This window comes from Geotrypetes seraphini, chromosome 3, assembly GCF_902459505.1.
Source record: "Geotrypetes seraphini chromosome 3, aGeoSer1.1, whole genome shotgun sequence".
NCBI lineage: Eukaryota > Metazoa > Chordata > Amphibia > Gymnophiona > Dermophiidae > Geotrypetes > Geotrypetes seraphini.
The window spans coordinates 22,004,721-22,023,844 of NC_047086.1; the positions used below are offsets into that span (position 1 = coordinate 22,004,721).

At 43.4% G+C, this 19,124-nt stretch overlaps 1 protein-coding gene across 16 annotated transcripts in view; it reads right to left on the reverse strand.

The window, feature by feature from the left end:
• SNAP91 (synaptosome associated protein 91) overlaps positions 1–19,124 on the reverse strand; it is a 262,921-nt gene that overhangs the window by 83,426 nt on the left and 160,371 nt on the right. For 12 of the 16 annotated variants that reach the window (XM_033937980.1, XM_033937977.1, XM_033937981.1 and 9 more), the window contains exons 11-15: positions 17,043–17,070; positions 11,799–11,908; positions 4,085–4,185; positions 1,059–1,073; positions 125–298 (exon numbers count right to left, since the gene is read on the reverse strand). In XM_033937980.1, the coding sequence (XP_033793871.1) occupies positions 125–298; positions 1,059–1,073; positions 4,085–4,185; positions 11,799–11,908; positions 17,043–17,070 (428 nt within the window). The remainder of the gene's footprint in view (positions 1–124; positions 299–1,058; positions 1,074–4,084; positions 4,186–11,798; positions 11,909–17,042; positions 17,071–19,124) is intronic. The other 4 variants (XM_033937978.1, XM_033937985.1, XM_033937991.1 and 1 more) reach the window with 2 other exon arrangements.

The window sequence follows — 19,124 nt, forward strand, 5'->3', positions numbered from 1 at the left end:
ATCCTGAAACCCGACTGGCCTGGGGGTCCTCCAGGACAGGGTTGGGAACCACCGACATAAAGAATGTTAAGGAAAAAAATACATTATACAGAAGCGGGGGAAAAAAAAAAAATTCCCAACTAACCTCCAAAAAGATCCACATCACCCGTCAGTGCAGCAACTGTCGTGGTAGCTGAAGCTGCGGCAGAAGCTGTTGCAATTTCAGGAACTGCGGCGCTGCTTGGACTAGGCTCCGGCGCAAATGGATCGCAAAGCGGAATCTCAGATGGAACAGCAGAGGGCGGTGCAGACAGTGCGTCTAGACGTCCCCAAAGGACGATCAAGCAGCAGCCAAGGGGAAGCAGGATTTTGCACAATAGAAGTATAATACATGTAACATTAGGGAAACTGAAAATACTTCCAAAATTCTAACACATACACACACACAAAAAAAACATCATCGTTTGCTTAGCCATGAGGTGCTCTGTGCACAAATGCTTTTAATTTTATTCTATCGGTGCTTGCCAGAGTCAGTCATGTCACAAAAAAAGGCACTAGCAGCAAGGCCGTGGCATTTTTCAGTGCTCTAACAAGTTTGAAGCAGCGTTTAGCTTGGTTTGTGCGTTTTCTGGTTTATTGCACACCCGAAGACTCACAAGACTCCTGATGCAGGCCGGGTAGGCCGAAACATGTGCATGTCGAGTCACTGAGTCATTGTATGGATTTACGGAACTTTGGATGAATAAAGGCATTTGGATCTATCAGGCGAGTTGAAAGACACTTTTTTTGTGCACCATTCTGATCGGGACAATTCCACTTTGTCTTTGTGACAAAAAAAGGCACTTACAGTAGAGGAAGAATAAACAGGTTTTTTTTTCCCACTACTCTGATACCCCTGCCAACCAAAGGAATGGTACTGAGAATTAATTCAAAGGAGACCCTGCTTAAACCTTTGACTGCCCACAGCATGTGGGATGCCCAGGCAGACTGTTAAGATGCAAACGGGCAGTAGTCTGAACAAACAAACAAACAAAAAAAAGAGATTAAAATTAAGCAAAAAAATGCACAACGTTACTCACCCTCTCCCAACAGATCTGTAGCATCCATTAGGTTAGGCAAAGTGGAAAAAAAAAAGGATTACAGGCTTATGCACAATTTACACAAAGACCTGCTCTGTCAAATATTGTTAACTATAGGAATTTATTATTGCATTGTAGAAATCCAACTAGGACGCCAAAAAAAAGCACAGCACTGATGGACTTTACAGATCTCAACAGTTCTGAAATGTAGCTGATGGCTTTGATAGATTTGGTTTACTACTGAACGGTTGGCAAATACTGCGAGACTCATTCCACACAAAGGCAAAAAAAACTTTTATGATACTTGGCATGTGGGAAATGTTTGGTCTTCATTTTACAGATGTCAGCACCTGTAATACTGCTGCCACACCCCCTCAATTTTTTTTTCTTTTAAGCCAAGAGGTTAGGCGATATCATTTTCATATCTGAACCTGGCATAAAATATCCCCGGGAAGGGGGGGAGGGGAGGGAAATTAGTGCTAAACCAGTGACAGCTTAAAATCAGAAAATTCAGTTCAAATCTTATAACCTGGGTCGTACCTTGCAGCCTACAAACTCAAAAAATATATATTAAAAGTAAATGGGGATACTCAGTCACAGTCGGTGGCGTAATAAGGGGGGGGGATGGGGGGAGCGGAGTGCCAGCACCTCTCTACTACCTCCCCTCAACACCATGCAAGTGCCCTCCCTTCCCCGACCCCCGTACCTCTTTAAAACATTTGCCAGCACAAGCAACTACTCTAGCCTGTTGCTCGTACAGGCCTGGCTCCCTCTGAAATCACTTCCGGGTCATGGGGCCAGGAAGTGACGTCAGAGGGAAAGCCAGAGCGAGCAGCAGGAGGAGAAGAAGCTGCTCGTGCTGGAGAAGTTTTAGAGGTAGGGGAGTGGAAAGGGACAGTGCAAGTGTGGCGTGGGGGCGTGAAAAGAATGGAGGAGAGGAGGGTACAGGGGGGAGGTGTGGCACAGAGGGGAGGGCACCTTCCACCCTTGCTACGCCACTGGTCACAGTGGTCATTATGATTTAAATGCCAGCCACCATGACTATTCTATATTCTGACATTCATCACTTGATACCAGTCAGCTCTGACTATCCAAGCACAACTTGGCCAAAAGAACTTATCGAAGCACTGGCGATATTCAGATTGGTACCTAGGTAAGCTCTTGGTTAAACTCAGGACAACCCCCCTTGCTGTCTAACGTTATCCAAGTGGTTAATAATAATAATAATTATTATAATTTATTTCTTATATAACGCTATACCAGAAGTTCAAAGCGGTTTACAACAAAAGTACATACAATCAATTTAAAATACAAACTGAAGAGAAGTTTACAATCTTAAGTGTAATAAAGTCTAAAAAAATACATCTTTTAAAATCAAAAGTTAAGATAATCACATAGTTTAAATGAAACAGTGGTAATTAAAGAAGGGCCACTGATAAAATCGTAGTAAATTAAGGCTGTAGAAATTCAAATAAGTTATGGCCATAAACATGATTTAGGAATGAAACTTGTCAAACAGATGTGTCTTCAATTGTTTTCTGAAATCAGCATAAGAGGCAGCTTCAGCTATGAGTTTAGCAAACCATATATTCAGTTTGGCTGCCTGGAATGTTACAGTTCTATCAAGAAATTTCTTATATTGACATGATTTCAGGGAGGGACAGTTAAATAAAGTTTTTCTACGAGTGCTTGAGTTGGAACAGTTCAGGAGGAACTGGGAGGTGAGGTAGACGGGTAACTTCCCGAAGACTGGTTTATAACTAATACAGGCAAATTTAAAAAGAATTTTAGATTCCACAGACAAACCAGTGGAGTTTTTGGTAATATGTTCCCATTTTTTTAAACCAAAGATTAGATGAACTGTGGTATTCTGGATTAGTCTTAATCTTTTGAGAGTTTTTTTTATAAGCCCCCCAAGTAAATGATATTACAGTAATCCAAAATACTCAGTATAGATGTATGCACCAGTAAACGGAAAGATAATTCATCAAAAATTTTTTTGATGGTGCGAAGCTTCCATAAGATCAATATACATTTCTTAAACAGTAGGTCTGTGTGTTTTTCCAAAGTGAAGTGCTTGTCAAGAGTTGCACCTAATATTTTTATAGTAGATTCAATTTTATATTCTCATCCACACACATGAATCGAATTTTCTTTTATCACAACCAGGACGAAGGAAGTCATCATGCCGCTGTATCGTGCAATGGTGCGTCCACATCTGGAGTACTGTGTCCAGTACTGGTCGCCATACCTCAAGAAGGACATGGCAGTACTTGGGGGGGTCCAGAGAAGAGCAACTAAATTGATAAAAGGTATGGAAAACTTTTCATATGCTGACAGGTTGAAAATGCTGGGGCTGTTCTCCCTAGAGAAAAGGAGACTTAGAGGAGACATGATAGAAACCTTCAAAATCCTGAAGGGCATAGAGAAGGTAGACAGGGACAGATTCTTCAGACTGTGGGGAACCACAAGTACTAGGGGTCACTCGGAGAAATTGAAAGGGGACAGGTTTAGAACAAACGCTAGGAAGTTCTTTTTTACCCAGAGGGTGGTGGACACATGGAACGCGCTTCCGGAGGTTGTGATAGGCCAAAACACAGTACAGGGGTTCAAGGAAGGTTTGGATAGGTTCCTGAAGGATAAGGGGATTGAGGGGTACAGATAGAAGCAGAGGTAGGTTATATAAATGGTAAGGAACCACTTGACAGGTCGTAGACCTGATGGGCCGCCACGGGAGCGGACCGCTGGGCGCGATGGACCTCTGGTCTGACCCAGTGGAGGCAACTTCTTATGTTTTCATTGGGAGTTGCCAGAAAAAATATCACCTCTAATAGGGTAAGTGAAAACTCCACACAGGCTCCGGCCTATAAACAAAATGTCCTGGTATACAAGACGAAAGATGATATTCACTGAAAACCAAGAAAACATATTTCCCTGTTCTAAGATTTAATTGATAGAAAAAAAAAAAAAAAGAGACTGTAAAAACTATTTTAAATATGAGACAATTAAAGAAAAATATAGTTCACCTCCCCATGAGCTTGTTCCCGTAGAAGATGACGGAGCAGACTGTACGGAGGATGTGAAGTCTGGCTGAAGATCAAGAAGGTCATTGGATAGTCGGGTGGCACTGTAATAATAAAATGAAACATTATCTGGATGTGCATTTTTAATAAAGGAAACATGAACCCATAATTTTTTTTAGAATTGTATTATAAAAAACCATCATTAATTTTATGATTACGGTTATGAACTTCCAAACAGTATTTTACATACATATTACCACCTGTATCTGACATTTAATACTGCCACAGCTTTTGTGAAAATGTGTCCAATATGTATTTATGTTATTTTACTGATTAACATTTTTTTTTTTTTTAGGGGGGGGGGTTATTTCATTGTTTTTAGTTTTAGGTTTTTTTTTTTTTAAACAGTAATTATTTAAAAATTGTTTTTGATGCCCATTCACGATTTCGACACTCGCGATTTCATATATTTGCGATTTTTGGGGGGAAACCCCCCTCCCCATAGTTTAGCACGTTCCCACCTCTCTCTAGCCTTCCTCCCGGCATCCCAGCCTTACCTGGTGGTCTAGCGGGCTTTCGGCGCAGGAGCGATCTTCCTACGCTCCTGCCCTGTGTAGATCGAGAGACTACGGGAACTCAAGGCAGTCAATTCCTATTGGCGATCTGCACAGGGCAGGAGTGTAGGAAGATTGCTCCTGCCCCAAAAGCCTGCTAGACCACCAGGTAAGGCCAGGATGCTGGGGGGATGGCAGGAGGGAGGCGGAGGTGGGTCAGAGCCGGACAAGAAGATATTTGCGGTTTTTCTCAATTCGCGGTCCGGCTCTGCCCCTATCCCCCGCGAATACTGAGGGAGAAGTGTACTCTATTCTGTAGACATGATTATTATTACAGTACTCCCCCGAAATTCGCAGGGGTTCCGTTCCAGGAACCCCTGCAAATTTAAAAAAAAAAGAAATGCAGTTTCTCGCCTGTCAAAAGGCAGGGGAGGCAGGAGAGGGCACTGGAGCGCTGGCGGGTGAAGAAAATCACTTGTGGTCTGCTCCGACCGCCTCTTCCTGTAGTAAAATCGGGCTACACCAATCAGGAGCTACTTTGACATGCAGCTCCTAATTGGTGCAGCTAGACTTTACTACAGGAAGAGGCGGTCAGAGCAGACCGCAATGAGCGAGTCCGTGATTCGCGAACCATGAATTCGCGGGGGAACACTGTATTTTTTAAAAAAAAGAAACTATCAGCTAAAGGTAACAAATTAACCCACCCTTTCATGAAGCCACGTTAGCCTTTTTTTTTAACCACTGGCTGCGGCAGTAAAAGCTCCAATGCTCATAGAATAAAAAGTCCAGACTGAAACATAGAAACATGAAAAATAAAGGTAGATAAAGACTTTATGACCCATTTAGTCTGACTAACCATGCCATCTACTATCCCCTCCTCTCCCTTAGAGAGCCAACATAATTATCCCAAGCTTTCTTGGATTCAGATCAAGTTTAAGTTTCAAGTTTCAAGTTTAATATGTTTTTGATTAATCGCTTCATCTAAATTCGAAGCGATGTACAATATGATAAAATACAATGTAAAAACAGCTTCATAGAAGATAATACTAACAAGGTTATAAAACAAATTTGACGAAACTGGAGACAAGAGGAAAGTATGGGGAAAAAGTTACATTTTAAATAAAAAGAATAAACATAAAGGGAAAACACATAAGGGAGGGATAATGATAATAATTTTAAAAAGATAAAATTTAGTAGGAGAGTAAAATTGGAAAAGGGACTTGAAAGAAAACTTTATAAAATTCTCATGATTATTTAAAAAAACACTTAGAAGCATAGTTAGTTTAAGAATGCGTCATTAAATAGGAATGTTTTTAGTTTACATTTAAATTTTCCTAAATTAGATTCTTCCCTTATAAAGCTCGGTAGAGAATTCCATGTCTGGGGAGCAGTGACTGAAAAAATAAACTGACGACGCGTATTTATTATTTTTAGCGATGGGATCGTTAGAAGATGCTGTGCAGCTGATCTTAAAGTTCTATTAGCTGTATAAGGGATAAGCAGTTTGTGAATGAAAGCCGGAGTTTTATAGAGAAGGGATTTAAAGGTGAGCAAGCAGAGTTTATATATTATTCGATGACCCACCGGAAGCCAATGGGCTTCCTTAAGGAGCGGCGTTACGTGATCGAATTTTTTTGCTTTATAGATAAGTTTGATGGATGTATTTTGTATAATCTGTAAGCGTTTTATTTCCTTTTGTGCTATACCTTTGAACAGGGCATTACAGTAATCTATCTTTGAAATGACAAGTGAATGAATGAGGATATTTAGAGAGTTGGCATTAAGGAACTGTGATACAGAGCGGATTTGTCGAAGCCTGAAGAATGAGGACTTTATAACATTACTAATATGGTCATGGAAGGAGAGAGAGTGGTCGAAAGTAACTCCGAGTATTTTAATATTGTTTATCTCTTGTAAAGGATGACCCTTAATAGAAATTGGGAGGCTTAGTTTGGGGTTATCCTTCCAGGGAAAAAGTAGTACATTAGATTTTGAAATGTTCAATGCAAGTTTATTATTGTTTAACCAATTATGTATTTGTTCTAATTTTGTATTGATTACTGATATATCAGAAGGATTATTGGTATCAATGGGGTGCAGAAGTTGGATATCGTCGGCATAAGCGAAGACATTAAAGCCGATAGATTGACATAAAGTTAACAAAGGAGCAAGAAATATATTAAATAGAAGAGGAGAAAGTATAGAACCTTGTGGGACACCGTTTGAAGAGGGGAAAGTATTGGAAGTTGAATTATTGAAAAAAACAGATGAAGAACGATCAGAAAAGTAAGAGTGAAACCAAGATAGAACTTGGTCTGTGATACCAATTGACTGGAGCCTTGTTAGTAATAGCTCATGATCAATTGTGTCGAAAGCCGCCGAAAGATCCAAAGAAACTAAGAGAACTGATTGATGATGGTCTAGAAAGTAGTGAATAATGGTAGTCATGCCTATTAGTGAATGTTCTGTAGAATGATGTTGCCTAAAGCCAGTCTGATTGGGGTGAAGAATATTAGTTTTTTCGATAAAATCTGAAATCTGGTTAAACACCACCTTCTCAGTTAGTTTAGATAAAAATGGAATATTGGCTATCGGTCTGTAGTTCGACATATCTTCAGGACTAATTTTGTGATTTTTAATGATCGGATGAATAATTGAGTGTTTCCAAACCGTAGGAATGATACCTTTTTTTAGACTGTTACTAACCAGGGTAAGAATTGCTGGCCCGAAAGTCTTAAAGAATCGCTTAAGGAGGAAGGGAGGAATAGAATCAGTTTGGGAACCTTTTAAATTAATAGTTTTTAAAGTAGCTTCAATCTCTGCTAAAGTAGGAATATTAAATAAAGAACATTTTGAAGAAAATGAGCTAAGCTCCGTTAGTACTTGATCAGATTTAATTGATGAGTTTATAGTGAATGTGGATCTGATATTGTCAATTTTTTCGATGAAATAAGTAGCGAGTTCTTGAGAAGTGAGTTTAATTTCAGTATCTTGTTTTTTACGCTGATTAAAATGAGTAATTGAATTTAATATACGATAGAGAGTGGAGGAATTTGTGGCTTTCTGAATTAGTCCTGAGTAAAATTTTGTTTTTGCAAGATTTGCAAGATACACTTTTTATTGCCACGGCCTCTGCTGGGAGGCTGTTCCAAGCATTCACCAACCTTTCTATGAAAAAGTATTTTTTGGAGTTACTTTTAAATCTATCCTCTTTCAACTTCATCCTAGGACCCCCTTTCAATTGAGACTTTACCTCACACACATTTATGTCATATAGGTATTTAAACATCTCCATCATATCTCACTTCTCCTGTTTTTCCTCCAAAGTATACATATTGAGATCGTTAAGTCTGTCCCCATTTTAGTAGCCTTCCTCTGGACCAACTCCATCCTGTTTATATCTTTTTGAAAATATGGTTTCCAGATTCGTACACAATATTCTAAATGAGGTCTTATACAGAGGCATCAATACCTCTATTTTCTTTCAGGCCATTCCTCTCCCTATGCACCCAAGCATCCTTCATACTTTTGTCGTCACCTTTTCAACTTGTTTGGCCACCTTAAGATCATCACATACTATCAAACCCAAGTTCCGCTCTTCATGCCTGTACAAAGTTCTTCACCCCCTAAACGGTACCACTCTCTCAGGTTTCTTCAGCCCAAATGCATGGCCTTGCATTTCTTAACATTAAATCTTAGCTGTCAAGTTTCAGACCATTCTTCAAGTTTCACTAGGTCGTTCCTCATCTTATTTACACTATCAGGGGTGTCTAACCTATTACAGAGCTTGGTATCATCCGCAAAGAAGCAAATCTTACCAGACAGCCCTTCAGCAATATCGCTTACAAAAACAATAAAAAGAACAGGCCCCAAGAACCAAACCTTGAAGCATTTTCCTCAAAAGTGATCTCCACTGACCACTAACCTCTTGTCACCTTCCATTCAAACAGTTCCTGACCCAGTCTGGCAATTATCTTGTTCTACACTGCTTGGGTGAATTTCTGGGGCAGGTCACTTAAGGTATATAAATGAAGATTGCGAGCCTTCCTTCGGCAGGTGAATACTTACTAAGATAATTTTCTGAAAGAGAAGTCCATAGACTATTATTGAGATGGCTTGGGGAAATTCACTGTTTATTCCTAGGAAAAGCAACATAAAATCTGTTTTACTACTTGGGATCTAGGTAGGTACTTGGGACCTGGATTGGCCACTGTTGGAAACAGAATACTGGGCTTGGTGGACCATAATGGTCTGCCCCATTATGGCAATTATTATATCCTTAACTTTCAGCATGGAGATTGAGACCGAACATAAGAACATAAGCAATGCCTCTGCTGGGTCAGACCTGAGGTCCATCGTGCCCAGCAGTCCGCTCACGCGGCGGCCCAACAGGTCCAGAACCTGCGTAATAATCCTCTATCTATACCCCTCTATCCCCTTTTCCAACAGGAAATTGTCCAATCCTTTCTTAAACCCCAGTACCGTACTCTGCCCTATTACATCCTCTGGAAGCGCATTCCAGGTATCCACCACCCGCTGAGTAAAGAAAAGCTTCCTAGCATTTGTTTTGAATCTATCCCCTTCCAATTTTTCCGAATGCCCTCTTGTTCTTTTATGTTTTGAAAATTTGAAGAATCTATCTCTCTCTACTTTCTCTATGCCCTTCATGATCTTGTAGGTTTCTATCATGTCTCCTCTGAGTCTCCGCTTTTCCAGGGAGAAGAGCTCCAGCCTCTCCAATCTTTCATTGTATGAAAGGTTTTCCATGCCCTTAATCATTCGTGTCGCTCTCCTCTGGACCCTCTCAAGTATTACCGAAGATGAAGCAAGGTCTGGGAGGCCTCAAACGGTGTAACTCCTGATATTGTTGACCATGTCCATGACCTGATTTTGACAGATCGGCAAATATTGGCTAAAACAATGGCTGAGATACTACAGATACCCAGGGTATATAATCCACGAGCAGCTGGGAATGCAGAAACCGCCAGCCAAGTGGGCGCCCAAATGTTTGAATTCCAATGAGAAACCACAACGAGTGGACACTTCCAAGTTGATTTTGCAGCATTTTCAGCATGCTGGTGCCAACTTACGAGTTACTGCTGATGAAACATGGTTATGCCACTGTGATCCTGAGACAAAACCGTCAAAGCAATGGCGGCACTCAGATTCTCTAAAGCCAAGGAAATTCAAGACCCAAATGTAAGCAGGAAAGGTCATGACCACAGTGTTTTGGGATCAGGAAGGTGTTGTAATGACCATCTTCCAAGTGGCCAAACAGTTAATGAAGAATACTACTGTAACTTGCTGTGCGATTAAAGGAATTTCAAAAGAGACCCCCATCCCCCCCCCAAGGTGTATACAGTGACAATAAACCAAAAAGCCTCTGGATAAATGTTGCAAACTCTCAAGACCATTTAATGTGGAATGGGCCAATAGGCAACCATTACTACATAATAATTGTAATATGTAGTGTTAGCGAAGGTTCTCAGTTCCTAATATAGGTACACCGAAACTGATAAGCACTTTGAAGCAGCTTTTGAGCCATAAACCAGATGGGTACAGTTAGTGAGATCATCCCAGAACCTCTCACATCGTAATTATTATAAGTCCTAAATCAAAATGTGATCAAAATTAATTTATATCAAAACCACTGGTCTGAAAGTCAAAAATCAAAACTCAGCAAAATTTTCAAACACACCAGCTTTAAATTATTGTCCGATATTCACTACGAAAGATGTCAAAATATCAAAAATAACCACTACAATGTTGTCAATGTGAAAGTAAATCACCAAGCACTTAACTTATTAGATTCCCAGCAGAAAATCAATGACTGGTTCAACGCAGCTCCATTTAGAAAAATACCATTTCTTCTTGAGGAACCCAGTGCCACAGCAGGGGAATCTGCGTGTGTTGGAAATGGAGATTAAAGGAGGCATTGAAAGGAAAAAAGAGAGGGAAGCTTTGAAAAGGAGTTCTCTTTTTGCAAGACAATGCACCTGCTCACACGGCTGGCAAAACGATGGGATGTTTCGACACAATTGGGGTTTCAAACTCAAACCCTTTGCAGGGCCACAGAAAAAATAGTTAATGTCTTATTAAAGAAATGACAATTTTGCATGACATAAAACTCTTTGTAGTTTATAAATCTCTCCTTTTGGCTAAGTCTTAATAATAATATTGTCATTTATAGCTAAAGAGACATATGATCAAGAAACTGTTTTATTTTACTTTTGTGATTATGATAAACATCCCGAGGGCCTCAAAATAGTACCTGGCGGGCCGCAGGTTTGAGACCACTGAGTTAAGGGGAATGGTTAATCTGCTTTCTGGGTTGGAAAGCAGAGGGGAGAACAGGACAATCAAGCCATTGTGACATCACTGATGAGGTTGGCTCTTATTGGTGGAATGAGGCATTATGACATCACAATCTTGGCTCTGCTTCCCAAAGACAAACAGGATGTCATGGATACAGTTTAAGGCAGTGGTCTCCAACTCCAACCCTTTGCAGGGCCACATTTTTGATTTGCAGGTACTTGGAGGGCCTCAGAAAAAAAATAATTAATGTCTTAATAAAGAAATGATAATTTTATAGTTTATAATTTTTTCCTTTTGGCTAGGTCTTAATAATAATATTTTAATTTATTGCTAAAGAGACATATGATCAAGAAACTGTTTTATTTTACTTTTGTGATTATGATAAACATGCCGAGGGCCTCAAAATAGTACCTGGCGGGCCGCAGGTGGCCTCCAGGCTGTGAGTTTGAGACCAATGGCATAGACCATCCACCCTACTCTTGCTCCATCTATTTTCTGTTTTCAAACCTTAAAAGAGTTTGAAAGAGTGACAATTTAAGTGATTTGGCAGCGACTGCAGCGGCGGAGCACTATTTCAAGCAACCAGACATCAGAGTAGTTTTTGGAAGGGTTACAGAAATTTCAGACACCATGTGGGTTGGACTTAGGGGCGAATATGTGGAATCACTTGTACGTTTCATGGCTCCATGTCATTCTCGGTTGGGCTGAGAATTCTTCAGCTGCCCCTCCTATTAGTAATCAACCATTTCAAAATAAAACTTGAAACTCTGAAATTGCACTGATCACAGTAGCATAGTTTTACTGATAAAATACATGCATATTGTACTGTCTAAATGTTCCCGACTCACCTGATAGCACCCGTTGTACTTGAAGTAGCAAAAAGGTCAAGGGGTGGAGACGTGTCAACTGTTCTTGCCGGGGTTGTATTAGGAGACGTAACTGTTGTGGCTGGTGAAGCCTGAAGGGAACAAAACGGAAGCTGTATAATTTAAACTCACTATATTATGTCACCATTTCATGGATGCCTTTTTAAGTTGCATAAAATGGCTTGTACCAGTTTGGAAACTATAAATAGAATGAACAGCTGAACTACCGTATTTTCGCGGATATAACGCGCACCATTGTAAAACGCGCACAGGGGTATAGCGCGCAGAAATCACGATGATATGTACAAAAACTTTTCTATACCGCGCTCAGGCATATAACGCGCATGCTGCCCGACTCTCCGTTCACCCCCCCTGACTTTCCGTGCACTGTCCTCCCTTGAAGTCCTGTCCCCCCTTGAAGATCTGTCCCCATCCTGAAAGCCTGATGCCCCCCCCGACGTCCGATACATCCCCCCCCCCCGGCAGGACCACTCGCACCCTCACCCCGAAGGACCGCCGACTCCCCAACAATATCGGGCCAGGAGGGAGCCCAAACCCTCCTGGCCACGGCGACCCCCTAACCCCACCCCGCACTACATTACGGGCAGGAGGGATCCCAGGCCCTCCTGCCCTCGACGCAAACCCCCCTCCCTCCAACGACCGCCCCCCCCCAAGAACCTCCGACCGCCCCCCCAGCCGACCTGCGACCCCCCTGGCCGACCCCCACGACCCCCCCCGCCCCCCTTCCCCGTACCTTTGGAAGTTGGCCGGACAGACGGGAGCCAAACCCGCCTGTCCGGCAGGCAGCCAACGAAGGAATGAGGCCGGATTGGCCCATCCGTCCTAAAGCTCCGCCTACTGGTGGGGCCTAAGGCGCGTGGGCCAATCAGAATAGGCCCTGGAGCCTTAGGTCCCACCTGGGGGCGCGGCCTGAGACACATGGTCGGGTTTGGCCCATGTGCCTCAGGCCGCGCCCCCAGGTGGGACCTAAGGCTCCAGGGCCTATTCTGATTGGCCCACGCGCCTTAGGCCCCACCAGTAGGCGGAGCTTTAGGACGGATGGGCCAATCCGGCCTCATTCCTTCGTTGGCTGCCTGCCAGACAGGCGGGTTTGGCTCCCGTCTGTCCGGCCAACTTCCAAAGGTACGGGGAAGGGGGGGGGGGGGGTCGTGGGGGGCGGCCAGGGGGGTCGCGGGTCGGCTGGGGGGGAGGGGGGTTTGCGTCGAGGGCAGGAGGGCCTGGGATCCCTCCTGCCCGTAATGTAGTGCGGGGTGGGGTTAGGGGGTCGCCGTGGCCAGGAGGGTTTGGGCTCCCTTCTGGCCCAACTACACAAAGGTACGGGGAAGGCGGGTGGGGGTGTCGTGGGGGTCGGCCAGGGGGGTCGCGGGTCGGCTGGGGGACGGGCGGAGGTTCTTGGGGGGGGGCGGTCGTTGGGGGGAGGGGGTTTGCGTCGAGGGCAGGAGGGCCTGGGATCCCTCCTGCCCGTAATGTAGTGCGGGGTGGGGTTAGGGGGTCGCCGTGGCCAGGAGGGTTTGGGCTCCCTCCTGGCCCGATATTGTTGGGGAGTCGGCGGTCCTTCGGGGTGAGGGTGCGAGTGGTCCTGCCGGGGGGGGGGGGGGATGTATCGGACGTCGGGGAGTCGGCCGGGCAAGAGGGCTTGGGCTCCCTCTTGCTCCGATCGTGGATGCGGGTGCGGGTGGGAGCGCGTGCGAGCGGTCGTTCGGGGTGGGGGTGCGAGCGGTCCTGCTGGGGGGGTGAATCGGGCGTCGGGCGGGGTGGGAACTATGTTTTAAAACTTTTGTATACCGCGCTCAGGCATATAACGCGCGAGGGGTATGCGCAGTACGTAAAATCACGTATAACGCGCGCGTTATATCCGCGAAAATACGGTAGCTAAATTCTTCAGTACTGAAATGATCAAGGCAAGTGAATTTAAACAGACAACTATTTTTTAAATTACTCCCACTGGTTTTCTACACTGACAAAAAACTAATGAATCTGAAGATTTTTCAACATTAGCATTTAAGAAAATTACTTCTTGTATTTAATATAATGGTTCTAAAACTGTGGGTACACACTCCAACAGATCTGCATCCTCCCTCTGGGACTCCTTTGTCACCTATGCCACAGCAGTCAGCATGGGGCCTATTAACCAAGAAATGCTCAGAGGCCTAATCCCTTCCCCTCCTGTGTAGGATATAGTGGCGCTAAAAAAGGTTCAAAGAAGATCAACCAAGATGGTAAAGGGGATGGAACTCCTCTTGTAGGAGGAAAGACTAAAACGGTTAGGGCTCTTCAGCTTGGAAACGAGATGGCTGAGGGGAGATAGGATTGAAGTCTACACAATCCTGAGTGGAGTAGAACGGGTTCAAGTGGATCGATTTTTCACGCCGTCAAAAATGACAAAGACTAGGGGACACTCGATGAAGTTACAGGGAAATACTTTTAAAACCAATTGGAGGAAATTTTTTTCACTCAGAGAATAGTTAAGCTCTGAAACACGTTGCCAGAGGATGTGGTAAGAGCGGATAGCGTAGCTGGTTTTAAGAAAGGTTTGGAAGAGGATCTCTTTTTCCTTAAAGGACCCACGGCAACAAGAGGGCATCCGTTGAAAATCAGGGGTGGGAAATTTCATGGCGACACCAGAAAATATTTCTTCACCGAAAGGGTGGTTGACCGCCGGAATAATCTTCCACAACAGGTAATTGAGGCCAGCAGCGTGCCAGATTTTAAGAAAAGATGGGATTGGCATGTGGGATCTCTTCATGGAGGTAGTTAGGGGGTGGGCCATTAGTGTGGGCAGACTAGATGGGCCGTGGCCCTTTTCTGCCGTCATGTTCTATGTTTCTATGTTCCTGGAGGAAAAGTCCATAGTCTGTTATTGAGAAAGACATGGGAAAACCACTGCGTGCCCTGGATCGGTAGCATGGAATGTTGCTGCTCTTTGGGATTCTAGAATCTTGTTACTCTCTGGGATTCCGGAATCTTGCTATTCTTTGGGATTCTGTATGGAATGTTGCTACTCCTTGGGTTTTGGCCAGGTACTAGGGACCTGGATTGACCACCATGAGAACGGACTACTGGGCTTGATGGACCATTGGTCTTACTTAGTAAGGCTATTCTTATGTTATGTTCTTATGTAGAATGCCTGTTAGGATGGAAACCCAGGGAGGTTACTTGGATCTGTTAGCACACAATTAAACACAAGGCCCTGTGCTGACTGCTGATACCACTGGTAGCTTCGTGCTTTACATAAATGGGGTAACAAAAAGTGAGGCAGGGGAAAGGGAGATTTGCAATTTTGCTTTTATCTCCTTCCGAGGCCACATGAATTTAAGTGACAAAATGGGTCACATGGGGTAAAGGCTGGGCAATCACCGATTTAGGACAAAATAAACCATCAGGGCATGCAGTTATTATAAACTATTTAGAGGTCCTTCGATTGTACATTTCTCCTAAAAGGGCTCATCTTTCTGGATTTAGAGAATCAGCTGCCTGTCCGAGATGCCAGACGTCTGAGGCAGGTTTGGGACATATGTTTTGGACTTGGCTCTAGTGTTCGCTCCTTTTGGGATGTTATTTTTCTCTTTGGACCATCAATATACGTCCCTCTCCTTTGGTATTATTTGGAGCTGTTCCCCACTATTCCCCCCGTACACGGGGGACTGCAACTTTCCTTAAATGGACAATTCTTATTGCATTGAAATGCATCTTGCTCAAATGGCTGGATAGTGAGGCGCTAGATTACTCTCTTTGGCGGTGCCAGATGATTACTCTGCTGCTATGGGAGCGGCGAGATGTTTCTGACTTCTCCGCTCGCCCCGGACGCTCTTTTCAATACACTTGGGAACCTTTTTGGAATACTACGACGCCTTTGGCACGTAGCCACTTGCTTAATTGTTGATGCTTTTTCTACTGTTATCATTATTTTCTTTTATGTATACTGTTCTCTTTTTTTGTGGTACTACTCCTGTATATTAACTGTATTTCTTTGGAAGGAAGACCGAGGGAATGGGGGGGGAGGGGGTTTAGTTTGGGGTGTTGACTACCTGTATGTTGAAGTTATTGATATACCTTGAGCTTGTTTGCTGTTCTCTTTGCACTGTTTTGTGTTCCCATTTGAGCTCAATAAAATACATTTGAACATAAACTATCTAGACTTATCTGATACCGTGCAATGGTGCGACCGCATCTGGAGTACTGTGTCCAGTATTGGTCGCCGTACCTCAAGAAGGACATGGCGGTACTTGAGGGAGTCCAGAGAAGAGCAACTAAACTGATAAGAGGTATGGAAAACCTCTCATATACTGACAGACTGAAAAAGCTGGGGCTGTTCTCCCTGGAAAAGCGGAGACTTAGAGGAGACATGATAGAAACCTTCAAGATCCTGAAGGGTATAGAAAAGGTAGACAGGGACAGATTTTTCAGATTACGGGGAACCACAAGTACAAGGGGACACTTGGAGAAATTAAAAGGGGATAGATTTAGAACAAATGCCAGAAAGTTCTTTTTCACCCAGAGGATGGTGGACACATGGAACGCGCTTCCGGAGACTGTGATAGGCCGGAGCACGTTACAAGGCTTCAAAGAAGGTTTGGATAGGTTCCTAGAGGATAACGGAATTGAGGGGTACAGATAGGAGTAGCGGTAGGTTATAGGGATGGTCTGGGACCACTGCTCAGGCAATGGGCCTGATGGACCTCTGGTCTGCCTCAGCGGAGGCAACTTCTTATGTTCTTATGTTCTAAGCATATTACGCCTACTCTTGTTTTCACAGGTTACATTTCACAATGAACCCAAAACACCATCAGTGTTCTCGGTTTACCATTTTAAAGGTATTAGGTTTTTGGCCAGTACTCAAATTGCAGGTTTTTCATTATGAGTGAGAAAGAGAATTACATTAACTCAATATAAACTCATCACATACATACTTGTTCAACTGAATACGACGAACCACTTCTTTTTCTGAAGAAAAGCTCGCTTGGCCTTTGGCCCTGGGTTTGCCAGCGACTTCTTGGTTTCCTCGTTTACCCCAGCTTTTACCCAGTGGCTTCTTGGTGTCTAATCTACACCTGGTGCCACTGTGCTACTTCCTGGGCTGCTATTGAGGGTTCAAGGACCCCTTTGGTGGTGTGAACCCTAATATCACCATCGCTACCACCTAATATTTTCAGGGTCAGCCTGCATGCTAGGGCCACCAATACTGGCATATAAAAATAGAATTACCTTGCTCATTGGAGAAGGAGCCCCCGATCTGAAAAGTTAAGGCACAGACAGATTCAGTTGGTTAACATCTAAAATGCACATGAAAAATGGATTTCCACATGTGGGAAAAGGTGATGCTGTTCAGAATTACGTATCAAAAGTTGAATTTATTTAAAAAAAAAAATGAATTTCTTGATCAAACTTTAGCATTTCAAGCAGCTTCCCACGATAAAGAACTTCGATCGTTATTGCTTACAGCTTGTTCTTATAAACATTTTAGAACTCAGTTGAAAACCTATCTTTTCTTAAAATACTTGATCAAATAACTCTTCTTGTTCTTCATGATATCACTGAACTTATGGTTACTCGGTTAAGAAGCGCGATGTTATGTATAAAAACTGAAGCATGCTAACCACATTTAACGTACCACAAAAAAAAAAAAAAGTGTTTAAATCCACTAACGCCGCATTAGGCTTTTTTGTCGCTGGCCATGGCGGTATTAGCTTCCACGCTCATAGGAATTCTATGAGCGCTGGAGCTAATACTGGTGCAGTCGGCGATTTAAAAAAAAAAACTAACGTAGCTTCGCAAAAGGAATTGGGGGGGAGGTAAATATGGGGATCCAAGCAAGAACATAAATGTAGCGCATTTCCTAACAGAAAACCCAATTAAAACAGCCAAAAATGCTCATCCAGGAGACCACCAAGGATTCATAAAGGCATGCAGGAATAGGAAGGTAAAAAAAAAAAAAATGTCAGTCGGCTGGGACAGGAGGGATCCCTCCTGTCCCGGCCCACCGGGTCGTACGGCAGGCCCGGTGGAGCTCTGCAACAAGGCCGAGAGGGGGGAGGGTGGGTGCTGACATGAATACAAGATTAAACCCCCATTTTTGGGCCATTTTTTGGCCCAAATATCTCCTCTTATATTCGAGTATATATGGTAAATCGTCAAGAAAGCAGACATACAAAAAAAGGGTTTTATCATGGAAAGCTTTGTTATTTAAAGTAAAAATTGGAAAAATGAGTCCTAAATTCTATAGATAGCCAATGAAATAAGACAGGTATGTCAGGCGTGCACAGTTATATTCTGCACAAACTGAAAGGCCAAAGGCCAAGAAAAAGATCCTTACAATAATCAAACAGAAAAAAACAGAGGCCTGAATTTCTATTCAAAAATTGGCAGGACTCAAAAACTCACACAAGTGATATAACATCTTAAGTTAAAAAAAAAAAAATAATTTTTCTTTAAATAATAGTTTTAAGATGAGGCTTCGCTGGTAAGGCAGTACCTTAGATCAGTGGTTCCCAACCCTGTCCTGGAGGACCACCAGCCAGTCGGGTTTTTGGGATAACCCCAATGAATATGCATGAGAGAGACTTGCAAATAATGGGATGCGACAGGCATGCAAATTGGCTCCATGCATATTCATTAGGGTATCCTGAAAACCTGACTGGCTGGTGGTTCCCCAGGATAGGGTTGGGAACCATTGCCTTAGATCACCCCCAAAGAACGCATCTTAAATATTTTGGAAAGTGGCAATAAAGCACAGTTACTTACCGTAACAGGTGTTATCCAGGGACAGCAGGCATATATTCTCACATGTGGGTGACGTCATCTACGGAGCCCCGGCGCGGACAGCTTTTCAAGCAAACTTGATTGAAGTTTCAAGTTTGCACACTGCACCACGCATGTGCGTGCCTTCTCGCCCACTAGAGGGCGCATCCCACCTCGTGGTCCTCAGTTCCATAACTAGCAATGAAGCCATCCCCGGGGAGGCGGGCGGGTTGTGAGAATATATGCCTGCTGTCCCTGGATAACACCTGTTACGGTAAGTAACTGTGCTTTATCCCAGGACAAGCAGGCATGATATTCTCACATGTGGGTGACCTCCAAGCTAACCAAAAAAGGGCAGGTGGGAGGATGGCAATTTAGGAAAACAGATTTTGCAAAACTGACTGGCCAAACCGGCCGTCACTCCTGGATAAAGTGTCCAGGCAGTAATGAGAGGTGAATGTATGAACCGAAGACCAAGTGGCAGCCTTGCATATGTCCTCCATCGGAGTGGATCGGAGGAAGGCTATCGAAGCTGCCATCGCTCGGACC